Source organism: Salvelinus alpinus, chromosome 6 (genome assembly GCF_045679555.1).
Source record: "Salvelinus alpinus chromosome 6, SLU_Salpinus.1, whole genome shotgun sequence".
Lineage (NCBI taxonomy): Eukaryota > Metazoa > Chordata > Actinopteri > Salmoniformes > Salmonidae > Salvelinus > Salvelinus alpinus.
The window spans coordinates 88,570,326-88,582,825 of record NC_092091.1 but is presented as its reverse complement, the minus strand read 5'-3'; the positions used below and the strand labels follow the sequence as shown (position 1 = coordinate 88,582,825).

Genomic DNA, 12,500 nt, shown 5'->3' with positions numbered 1-12,500 from the left:
AGTGAGTGTGATCAGTGCGTGTGTGTGTTGTGTGTGAGGTTGAGTGTGTAGGTGTGTGTGTGTATAGTCCAGGCAGCAGAGACCTTAAGGATATAAACTGTCTAACAGAAACCACACCGACAGCCAACCACCAACCAGACAGACGCCGCATCCCCAATCGCACCCTATTCCCTATAAAGTGCACTACTTTAGACCAGAGCCCTATTCCCTATATAGTGCACTACTTTTGACCAGAGCCCTATTCCCTATATAGTGCACTACTTTTTACCAGAGCCCTATTCCCTATATAGTGCACTACTTTTGACCAGAGCCCTATTCCCTATATAGTGCACTACTTTTGACCAGAGCCCTATTCCCTATATAGTGCACTACTTTTGACCAGAGCCCTATTCCCTATATAGTGCACTACTTTTGACCAGAGCCCTATTCCCTATATAGTGCACTACTTTTGACCAGAGCCCTGCTAGTAGCGCTCTATACAGGGAATAGGCCACCATTCGGGACGCACACTAAAAGGTTTGGCTTTTAGAGATTTGAGCTTCCTCCTTCCAGTTGAAAGGTTAGACTACAAGGCCACAGTGTTAGAGGCAGAGGGAAATACCCAACAGAGTGAAGTCACATTAACAAACTGGGTAGGTTTCCAGCTCTGAATGCTGATTGGCTGACAGCTGTGGTATATCAGACCGTATACCACGGGTATGACAAAACATTTATTTTATACTGTTCTAATTACGTTGGAAAACCCGTTTATTATAGCAATAAGGCACCTCATATATGGCCAATATACCACGGCTAAGGGCTGCGTCCAGGCACTCCGCGTTGTGTCGTGCTTTAGCTGATTCTTCCTGTTAAAAACACCAGTACCAGAGTGGGTGGTAGTGACTTCTTTTCACATTCAACTGCCTGGAGCATTTACCTGACGAACAGGTGTTCAGAAGGTGTGTAGCCCTACCTGGCCCAACCCTGACAGGTGTTCAGAAGGTGTGTAGTCCTACCTGGCCCAACCCTGACAGGTGTTCAGAAGGTGTGTAGTCCTACCTGGCCCAACCCTGACAGGTGTGCAGAAGGTGTGTAGTCCTACCTGGCCCAACCCTGACAGGTGTTCAGAAGGTGTGTAGTGCTACCTGGCCCAACCCTGACAGGTGTTCAGAAGGTGTGTAGCCCTACCTGGCGCAACCCTGACAGGTGTTCAGAAGGTGTGTAGCCCTACCTGGCCCAACCCTGACAGGTGTTCAGAAGGTGTGTAGTCCTACCTGGTCCAACCCTGACAGGTGTTCAGAAGGTGTGTAGCCCTACCTGGCCCAACCCTGACAGGTGTTCAGAAGGTGTGTAGTCCTACCTGGTCCAACCCTGACAGGTGTTCAGAAGGTGTGTAGCCCTACCTGGCCCAACCCTGACAGGTGTTCAGAAGGTGTGTAGTCCTACCTGGCCCAACCCTGACAGGTGTTCAGAAGGTGTGTAGCCCTACCTGGCCTAACCCTGACAGGTGTTCAGAAGGTGTGTAGTCCTACCTGGCCCAACCCTGACAGGTGTTCAGAAGGTGTGTAGTCCTACCTGGCCCAACCCTAACAGGTGTTCAGAATGTGTGTAGTCCTACCTGGCCCAACCCTGACAGGTGTTCAGAAGGTGTGTAGTCCTACCTGGCCCAACCCTGACAGGTGTTCAGAAGGTGTGTAGCCCTACCTGGCGCAACCCTGACAGGTGTTCAGAAGGTGTGTAGCCCTACCTGGCCCAACCCTGACAGGTGTTCAGAAGGTGTGTAGTCCTACCTGGTCCAACCCTGACAGGTGTTCAGAAGGTGTGTAGCCCTACCTGGCCCAACCCTGACAGGTGTTCAGAAGGTGTGTAGTCCTACCTGGTCCAACCCTGACAGGTGTTCAGAAGGTGTGTAGCCCTACCTGGCCCAACCCTGACAGGTGTTCAGAAGGTGTGTAGTCCTACCTGGCCCAACCCTGACAGGTGTTCAGAAGGTGTGTAGCCCTACATGGCCTAACCCTGACAGGTGTTCAGAAGGTGTGTAGTCCTACCTGGCCCAACCCTGACAGGTGTTCAGAAGGTGTGTAGTCCTACCTGGCCCAACCCTGACAGGTGTTCAGAAGGTACCTCTGACGTATAGGTTAGTGGGAGGTGGATATCTCTGTATCTAGATGAGTTGCCAGATTGGGTGTTTATCCTGTACCTCTGACGTATAGGTTAGTGGGAGGTGGATATCTCTGTATCTAGATGAGTTGCCAGATTGGGTGTTTATCCTGTACCTCTGACGTATAGGTTAGTGGGAGGTGGATATCTCTGTATCTAGATGAGTTGCCAGATTGGGTGTTTATCCTGTACCTCTGATGTATAGGTTAGCGGGGGGGTGGATATCTCTGTATCTAGATGAGTTGCCAGATTGGGTGTTTATCCTGTATCTCTGACGATTAAGTTAGAGGGGGGTGGATATCTCTGTATCTAGATGAGTTGCCAGATTGGGTGTTTATCCTGTATCTCTGACGATTAAGTTTGAGGGGGGTGGATATCTCTGTATCTAGATGAGTTGCCAGATTGGGTGTTTATCCTGTACCTCTGACGTATAGGTTAGCGGGGGGTGGATATCTCTGTATCTAGATGAGTTGCCAGATTGTGTATTTATCCTGTATCTCTGACGATTAAGTTAGAGGGGGGTGGATATCTCTGTATCTAGATGAGTTGCCAGATTGGGTGTTTATCCTGTACCTCTGACGTATAGGTTAGCGGGGGGTGGATATCTCTGTATCTAGATGAGTTGCCAGATTGGGTGTTTATCCTGTACCTCTGACGTATAGGTTAGCGGGGGGTGGATATCTCTGTATCTAGATGAGTTGCCAGATTGGGTATTTATCCTGTATCTCTGACGATTAAGTTAGAGGGGGGTGGATATCTCTGTATCTAGATGAGTTGCCAGATTGGGTGTTTATCCTGTACCTCTGACGTATAGGTTAGCGGGGGGTGGATATCTCTGTATCTAGATGAGTTGCCAGATTGGGTGTTTATCCTGTACCTCTGACGTATAGGTTAGCGGGGGGTGGATATCTCTGTATCTAGATGAGTTGCCAGATTGGGTATTTATCCTGTACCTCTGACGTATAGGTTAGCGGGGGTGGAGTAGCGGGTTCCATCGCTGTTGGTGGCAACACATTCATATTTCCCCTGGTCCTGTTCCTCACTCAACTCTATCTGGAGGGCACCTGGAGGGAGGAGAGGAGAGGGAGAGAGAGAGAGAAAGAAGAGGGGGGAGAGGGAGAGGCGAGAAAGACAATTCATAAAACTGTAGGATATTATAGAGTTGTGTTCCTATACTTCATGGGAAGATGACTTGGGCTTAACTAAAATACAGCCAAAATAAGCTGGATCATATAAGGGACATGGGGAGTTGATTTTCCAAAAAATATTTAAAAAAAAATTGTATTCAGCCTCTTGAAAAAAAACTGAAACAAATGTCTGAAAAAAGTCTGACATGCAAGCAGCTACAAAATAAGGAAAGAAATCTGCAATTCCACTTACAGAACAACATTTTGAAAACTCTTTTGCTAAAAATTGAAAAGCAGTTTTATTAGGGAAATCAAAGGTCAAAGGTGACCGAAACATTGCCATGGCAATACGAGACCCCCCCCCCCGCCCACCCAACAGAATCCACCAATGGGATCAGGAGTGTGATGTCACAGTAAACCCCCCCCCCCAGCCAATAAAAAAAACATTAAGACATCAACCATCCTCCAATGGGGTCACAGGACCAAAACAGCAACGGTTAGGCCCCGCCCTGAAGACGGATTAGAGCCGTTTTCTTTCTCCCTGGAAAAAGACAAAGTGTCAAAAAGACCCAATCAGAAAAACAGGAGGGAGAGAGGAGGAGGGCGTTAGGACAAAAAGACCCAATAAGAATAACAGGAGGGAGAGAGGAGGAGGGCGATAGGACAAAAAGACCCAATCAGAAAAACAGGAGGGAGAGAGGAGGAGGGCGTTAGGACAAAAAGACCCAATAAGAAAAACAGGAGGGAGAGAGGAGGAGGGCGTTAGGACAAAAAGACCCAATCAGAAAAACAGGAGGGAGAGAGGAGGAGGGCGTTAGGACAAAAAGACCCAATAAGAATAACAGGAGGGAGAGAGGAGGAGGGCGATAGGACAAAAAGACCCAATAAGAAAAACAGGAGGGAGAGAGGAGGAGGGCGTTAGGACAAAAAGACCCAATCAGAAAAATAGGAGGGAGAGAGGAGGAGGGCGATTGGACAAAAAGCACCCGGAAAAACTGTATCAAAAAAGTGGTTGTTTGGGGGCTTTTCAATATCAGGGGGGTTAAGAAAGAGAAAGGAGGAGTCAAAATAAAGGTGTGTGTGTGTGTGTGTGTGTGTGTGTGTGTGTGTGTGTGTGTGTGTGTGTGTGTGTGTGTGTGTGTGTGTGTGTGTGTGTGTGTGTGTGTGTGTGTGTGTGTGTGTGTGTGTGTGTGTGTGTGTGTGTGTGTGTGTGTGTGTGTGTGTGTGAATTGTCACCATCTGGATTTTAAGTGCTGAGCAGAACAGTTGGGAGGAAAATAAGACTGAATGCGTGTTCCAATATGGCCCCTATTCCCTACATAGCCCCATAGGGCCTCTATTCCCTACATAGCCCCATAGGGCCCCCTATTCCCTACATAGCCCCATAGGGCCCCCTATTCCCTATATAGTCCCATAGGGCCCCCTATTCCCTATATATAGTCCCATATGGCCCCTATTCCCTATATATAGTCCCATAGGGCCCCCTATTCCCTATATAGTCCCATAGGCCCCCTATTCCCTATATAGTCCCATATGGCCCCAGATTCCCTATATATAGTCCCATATGGCTCCTATTCCCTATATAGTCCCATATGGCCCCTATTCCCTACATAGCCCCATAGGCCCCCTATTCCCTATATAGTCCCATATGGCCCCCTATTCCCTATATATAGTCCCATAGGCTCCCTATTCCCTATATAGTCCCATATGCCCCCTATTCCCTACATAGCCCCATAGGGCCCCCTATTCCCTACATAGTCCCATAGGGCCCCCTATTCCCTATATAGTCCCATATGGCCCCCTATTCCCTATATAGTCCCATAGGGCCCCCTATTCCCTATATAGTCCCATAGGGCCCCCTATTCCCTATATAGGCCCATAGGGCCCCCTATTCCCTATATATAGTCCCATAAGGCCCCCTATTCCCTACATATAGTCCCATATGGCCCATATTCCCTATATAGTCCCATATGGCCCCCTATTCCCCATATATAGTCCCATAAGGCCCCCTATTCCCTACATATAGTCCCATATGGCCCATATTCCCTATATAGTCCCATAGGGCCCCCTATTCCCTATATATAGTCCCATAGGGCCCCCTATTCCCTACATAGCCCCATAGGGCCCATATTCCCTACATAGTCCCATAGGGCCCCCTATTCCCTATACATAGTCCCATAGGGCCCCCTATTCCCTATACATAGTCCCATAGGGCCCCCTATTCCCTATATATAGTCCCATATGGCCCCCTATTCCCTATATATAGTCCCATAGGCCCCCTATTCCCTATACATAGTCCCATAGGCCCCCTATTACCTACATAGCCCCATAGGGCCCCTATTCCCTACATAGTCCCATAGGGCCCCCTATTCCCTATACATAGTCCCATAGGGCCCCCTATTCCCTATATATAGTCCCATAGGGCCCCCTATTCCCTATATATAGTCCCATATGGCCCCCTATTCCCTATATATAGTCCCATAGGGCCCCATACTCCCTACATAGTCCCATAGGGCCCCATATTCCCTATATATAGTCCCATAGGGCCCCCTATTCCCTATATATAGTCCCATACTGCTCCTATTCCCTACATAGTCCCATATGGCCCCCTATTCCCTATACATAGTCCCATATGGCCCCCTGTTCCCTATATATAGTCCCATATGGCTCCTATTCCCTAAATAGTCCCATATGGCCCCCTATTCCCTACATAGTCCCTAAATAGTCCCATATGGCTCCTATTCCCTACATAGTCCCATATGGCTCCTATTCCCTATATATAGTCCCATAAGGCCCCCTATTCCCTACATATAGTCCCATATGGCCCATATTCCCTATATAGTCCCATATGGCCCCCTATTCCCCATATATAGTCCCATAAGGCCCCCTATTCCCTACATATAGTCCCATATGGCCCATATTCCCTATATAGTCCCATAGGGCCCCCTATTCCCTATATATAGTCCCATAGGGCCCCCTATTCCCTACATAGCCCCATAGGGCCCATATTCCCTACATAGTCCCATAGGGCCCCCTATTCCCTATACATAGTCCCATAGGGCCCCCTATTCCCTATACATAGTCCCATAGGGCCCCCTATTCCCTATATATAGTCCCATATGGCCCCCTATTCCCTATATATAGTCCCATAGGCCCCCTATTCCCTATACATAGTCCCATAGGCCCCCTATTACCTACATAGCCCCATAGGGCCCCCTATTCCCTATACATAGTCCCATAGGGCCCCCTATTCCCTATACATAGTCCCATAGGGCCCCCTATTCCCTATATATAGTCCCATAGGGCCCCCTATTCCCTATATATAGTCCCATATGGCCCCCTATTCCCTATATATAGTCCCATAGGGCCCCATACTCCCTACATAGTCCCATAGGGCCCCATATTCCCTATATATAGTCCCATAGGGCCCCCTATTCCCTATATATAGTCCCATACTGCTCCTATTCCCTACATAGTCCCATATGGCCCCCTATTCCCTATACATAGTCCCATATGGCCCCCTGTTCCCTATATATAGTCCCATATGGCTCCTATTCCCTAAATAGTCCCATATGCCCCCCTATTCCCTACATAGTCCCTAAATAGTCCCATATGGCGCCTATTCCCTACATAGTCCCATATGGCTCCTATTCCCTAAATAGTCCCATATGGCTCCTATTCCCTAAATAGTCCCATATGGCCCCCTATTCCCTATATAGTCCCATATGGCCCCCTATTCCCTACATAGTCCCATAGGGCCCCCTATTCCCTTTATATAGTCCCATATGAATCCATGAATCCAAGATGGCGTAGCAGTCGGACGTGTGTTTGTATTGTCCTGTCGCGTGTAAATAGTAAATAGTAAATAGTCTTCGTATTTTTCGTATACATTTCGTATATATTTTAATTTCACTTTCCATCTAGGAACTGAATATACATTCCTACATTCCGCCTCACCCAATGTGGTACGGACCTGCTATTTTTTTTATACTTTAGAACCGTAACCCCAATCAGAAGCTAGCCAGATAACTAGCTACTAGCTAGTAGTCAGTTAGCCACTGCTGCGGTCTTCACCCTCAACTCGGACACAGCCAGCTTCAATACCGGGCCAATACCTGCCAGTCTGCAAGCGCGATATCAACCCAGAGCATATAGGACTGCTTTTTCTCTACCACATCACCGGATTCCTGATGCAAGCTCTGGACAATTTACACCGTATCATCACAGCTAGCTAGCTGCAACCGAGTGGCTACTACTGGCTAACACCTCTGTCCCGAAGCAAGCACCAGTTAGCCTTGAGCTAGCCTCGAGCTAGGCCCATCTGCCGGCTAGCTGAAGAGGTCTACCAGCGAATTCTTGGGCTACAATACCAGCTACAAGCTAATTTAGCCATTTTTTTTGCCGCTGCTAGTAGCTTTTACCTTCTGCACAGACACCAGCCCTGTTATTAGCCTGGATATTACTCACCAATTTACCAGCATCGGACTGTCTCTCGACAACAACGCCGGATTCCTGCCGTAATCCCTGAGCCACTGCTTCTGATCCTCACAGCTAGCTTGCGGCTAGCGCAGCTAGCGCCACTGCCACGAAGCTAGCACCAGTTAGCAAACACAATTCTACAATTCACAACCTCTCTTTCGCCATCGCCATCTGGCTTGGATTCTCTGTCGACACGACCACGTCTGAGCAGACCCCCTCCGTCTGAGCAGACCACCCCCCGGGCTACTAACTTTAAACGCCGCGTGCTAGCTTAGTGGAGGCCTCCCTGCTCCATCTACGGCTGCCCCCTGGACACTATGATCACTTGGCTACATAGCTGATGCATGCTTGACTGTCCATTAATTCACGGTACTCCATTCTGTTTATTTGTGTTTTATCTGTCGGCTCTGTGCTTTAACTCAGGATCTGTGTGTAGTTAATCCGACCCTCTCTGCCTAGTCGTCGCCATTTTTACCTGTTGTTGCTGTGTTAGACTAGCACCCTGTTATTGCTGCTGTTATCTTACCTGTTGTTTTAGCTAGCTCTCCCAATCAAGACCTGCAATCACTTTATGCCTTATTGTATGTCTCTCTGAAATATCAATATGCCTTGCATACTGTTGTTCAGGCTAGTTTTCATTATCATTGTTTTGGTTTGCAATGGACCCTGTAGTTCCACTCTCCGTACCTCTGATACCCCCTTTGTCCCACCCCCCACACATGTGGTGACCTCACCCATTGAGACCAGCATGTCCAGAGATACAACCTCTCTTATCATCACCCAGTGCCTGGGCTTGCCTCCGCTGTACCCGCGCCCCTCCATACCCCTGTCTGCACATTATGCCCAGAATCTATTCTACCACGCCCATAAATCTGCTCCTTTTATTCTTTGTCCCCAACTCTAGGCGACCAGTTTTGATAGCCTTTAGCCGCACCCTCATCCTACTACTCCTCTGTTCCTCGGGTGATGTGGAGGTAAACCCAGGCCCTGCATGTCCCCAGTCACCCTCATTTGTTGACTTCTGCGATCGAAAAAGCCTTGGCCTCATGCATGTCAACATCAGAAGCCTCCTCCCTAAGTTTGCCTTACTCACCGCTTTAGCACACTCTGCCAATCCTGATGTCCTTGCCGTGTCCGAATCCTGGCTTAGGAAGGCCACCAAAAATTCTGAGATTTCCATACCCAACTATAACACTTTCCGTCAAGATAGAACTGCCAAAGGGGGAGGAGTTGCAATCTACTGCAGAGATAGCCTGCAAAGTTCTGTCATACTTTCCAGGTCTATGCCCAAACAGTTCGAACTTCTAATTTTAAAAATTAATCTCTCCAGAAATAAGTCTCTCACTGTTGCCGCCTGCTACCGACCCCCCTCAGCTCCCAGCTGTGCCCTGGACACCATCTGTGAATTGATCGCTCCCCATCTAGCTTCAGAGTTTGTTCTGTTAGGTGACCTAAACTGGGATATGCTTAACACCCCGGCAGTCCTACAATCCAAGCTTGATGCCCTCAATCTCACACAAATCATCAAGGAACCCACCAGGTACAACCCTAAATCCGTAAACATGGGCACCCTAATAGACATTATCCTGACCAACCTGCCCTCCAAATACACCTCTGCTGTCTTCAATCAAGATCTCAGCGATCACTGCCTCATTGCCTGTATCCGCCACGGGTCCGCGGTCAAACGACCACCCCTCATCACTGTCAAACGCTCCCTAAAACACTTCTGCGAGCAGGCCTTTCTAATCGACCTGGCCCGGGTACCCTGGAAGGATATTGACCTCATCCCGTCAGTTGAGGATGCCTGGTCATTCTTTAAATGTTACTTCCTCACCATATTAGACAAGCATGCTCCGTTCAAAAAATGCAGAACCAAGAACAGATATAGCCCTTGGTTCACTCCAGACCTGACTGCCCTCGACCAGCACAAAAACATCCTGTGGCGAACTGCAATAGCATCGAAGAGCCCCCGCGATATGCAACTGTTCAGGGAAGTCAGGAACCAATACACGCAGTCAGTCAGGAAAGCAAAGGCCAGCTTTTTCAAGCAGAAATTCGCATCCTGTAGCTCTAACTCCAAAAAGTTCTGGGATACTGTAAAGTCCATGGAGAACAAGAGCACCTCCTCCCAGCTGCCCACTGCACTGAGGCTAGGTAACACGGTCACCACCGATAAATCCGTGATAATCGAAGACTTCAACAAGCATTTCTCAATGGCTGGCCATGCCTTCCTCCTGGCGACTCCAACCTTGGCCAACAGCCCCGCCCCCCCCGCTGCTACTCGCCCAAGCCTCCCCAGCTTCTCCTTTACCCAAATCCAGATAGCAGATGTTCTGAAAGAGCTGGAAAACCTGGACCCATACAAATCAGCTGGGCTTGACAATCTGGACCCCCTATTTCTGAAACTGTCCGCCGCCATTGTCGCACCCCCTATTACCAGCCTGTTCAACCTCTCCTTCGTATCATCTGAGATCCCCAAGGATTGGAAAGCTGCCGCGGTCATCCCCCTCTTCAAAGGGGGAGACACCCTGGACCCAAACTGTTACAGACCTATATCCATCCTGCCCTGCCTATCTAAGGTCTTCGAAAGCCAAGTCAACAAACAGATCACTGACCATCTCGAATCCCACCGTACCTTCTCCGCTGTGCAATCCGGTTTCCGAGCCGGTCACGGGTGCACCTCAGCCACGCTCAAGGTACTAAACGACATCATAACCGCCATCGATAAAAGACATTACTGTGCAGCCGTCTTCATTGACCTGGCCAAGGCTTTCGACTCTGTCAATCACCATATTCTTATCGGCAGACTCAGTAGCCTCGGTTTTTCTAATGACTGCCTTGCCTGGTTCACCAACTACTTTGCAGACAGAGTTCAGTGTGTCAAATCGGAGGGCATGTTGTCCGGTCCTCTGGCAGTCTCTATGGGGGTACCACAGGGTTCAATTCTCGGGCCGACTCTTTTCTCTGTATACATCAATGATGTTGCTCTTGCTGCGGGCGATTCCCTGATCCACCTCTATGCAGACGACACCATTCTATATACTTCCGGCCCTTCCTTGGACACTGTGCTATCTAACCTCCAAACGAGCTTCAATGCCATACAACACTCCTTCCGTGGCCTCCAACTGCTCTTAAACGCTAGTAAAACCAAATGCATGCTTTTCAACCGTTCGCTGCCTGCACCCGCACGCCCGACTAGCATCACCACCCTGGACGGTTCCGACCTAGAATATGTGGACATCTATAAGTACCTAGGTGTCTGGCTAGACTGCAAACTCTCCTTCCAGACTCATATCAAACATCTCCAATCCAAAATCAAATCAAGAATCGGCTTTCTATTCCGCAACAAAGCCTCCTTCACTCACGCCGCCAAACTTACCCTAGTAAAACTGACTATCCTACCGATCCTCGACTTCGGCGATGTCATCTACAAAATAGCTTCCAACACTCTACTCAGCAAACTGGATGCAGTTTATCACAGTGCCATTCGTTTTGTTACTAAAGCACCTTATACGACCCACCACTGCGACCTGTATGCCCTAGTCGGCTGGCCCTCGCTACATGTTCGTCGTCAGACCCACTGGCTCCAGGTCATCTACAAGGCTATGCTAGGTAAAGTGCCGCCTTATCTCAGTTCACTGGTCACGATGGCTACACCCACCCGCAGCACGCGCTCCAGCAGGTGTATCTCACTGATCATCCCTAAAGCTAAAACCTCATTTGGACGCCTTTCCTTCCAGTTCTCTGCTGCCTGCGACTGGAACGAATTGCAAAAATCTCTGAAGTTGGAGACTTTTATCTCCCTCAACAACTTTAAAAATCTGCTATCCGAGCAGCTAACCGATCGCTGCAGCTGTACATAGTCCATCTGTAAACTACCCACCCAATTTACCTACCTCACCCCCCATACTGCTTTTATTTATTTACTTTTCTGCTCTTTTGCACACCAGTATCTCTTCTTGCACATGATCATCTGATGATTTATCACTCCAGTGTTAATCTGCTAAATTGTAATTATTCGATTTATTGCCTACCTCATGCCTTTTGCACTCATTGTATATAGATTCTCTTTTTTTCTACCATGTTATTGACTTGTTTATTGTTTACTCCATGTGTAACTCTGTGTTGTCTGTTCACACTGCTATGCTTTATCTTGGCCAGGTCGCAGTTGCAAATGAGAACTTGTTCTCAACTAGCCTACCTGGTTAAATAAAGGTGAAAAAAAAAAAAAAAAAAAAAAAAAATATAGCCCCTATTCCCTATATATAGTCCCATATGGCTCCTAATCCCTATATAGTCCCATATGGCCCCTATTCCCTATATAGTCCCATATGGCTCCTATTCCCTAAATAGTCCCATAGGGCCCCCTATTCCCTATACATAGTCCCATTGGCCCCCTATATATAGTCCCATATGGCCCCTATTCCCTATATATAGTCCCATTGGCCCCCTATTCCCTATATATAGCCCCATAGGGCCCCTTATTCCCTACATATAGTCCCATATGGCCCCTATTCCCTATATATAGTCCCATTGGCCCCATACTCCCTACATAGCCCCATAGGGCCCCTTATTCCTTACATAGTCCCATAGGGCCCCCTATTCCCTATATATAGTCCGATATGGCCCCTATTCCCTATATATAGTCCCATATGGCCCCTATTCCCTATATATAGTCCCATAGGGCCCCCTATTCCCTATATATAGTCCCATATGGCCCCTATTCCCTATATATAGTCCCATATGGCCCCTTAT

General features: G+C 48.3%; 1 protein-coding gene across 1 annotated transcript in view; it reads right to left on the bottom strand.

The window, feature by feature from the left end:
• The window catches only part of ptprdb (protein tyrosine phosphatase receptor type Db), a 294,094-nt gene that overhangs the window by 119,934 nt on the left and 161,660 nt on the right, over nt 1-12,500 (bottom strand). Inside the window, exon 9 of the mRNA XM_071408267.1 lies at nt 3,093-3,203. Within this exon, the coding sequence (XP_071264368.1) occupies nt 3,093-3,203 (111 nt within the window). The remainder of the gene's footprint in view (nt 1-3,092; nt 3,204-12,500) is intronic.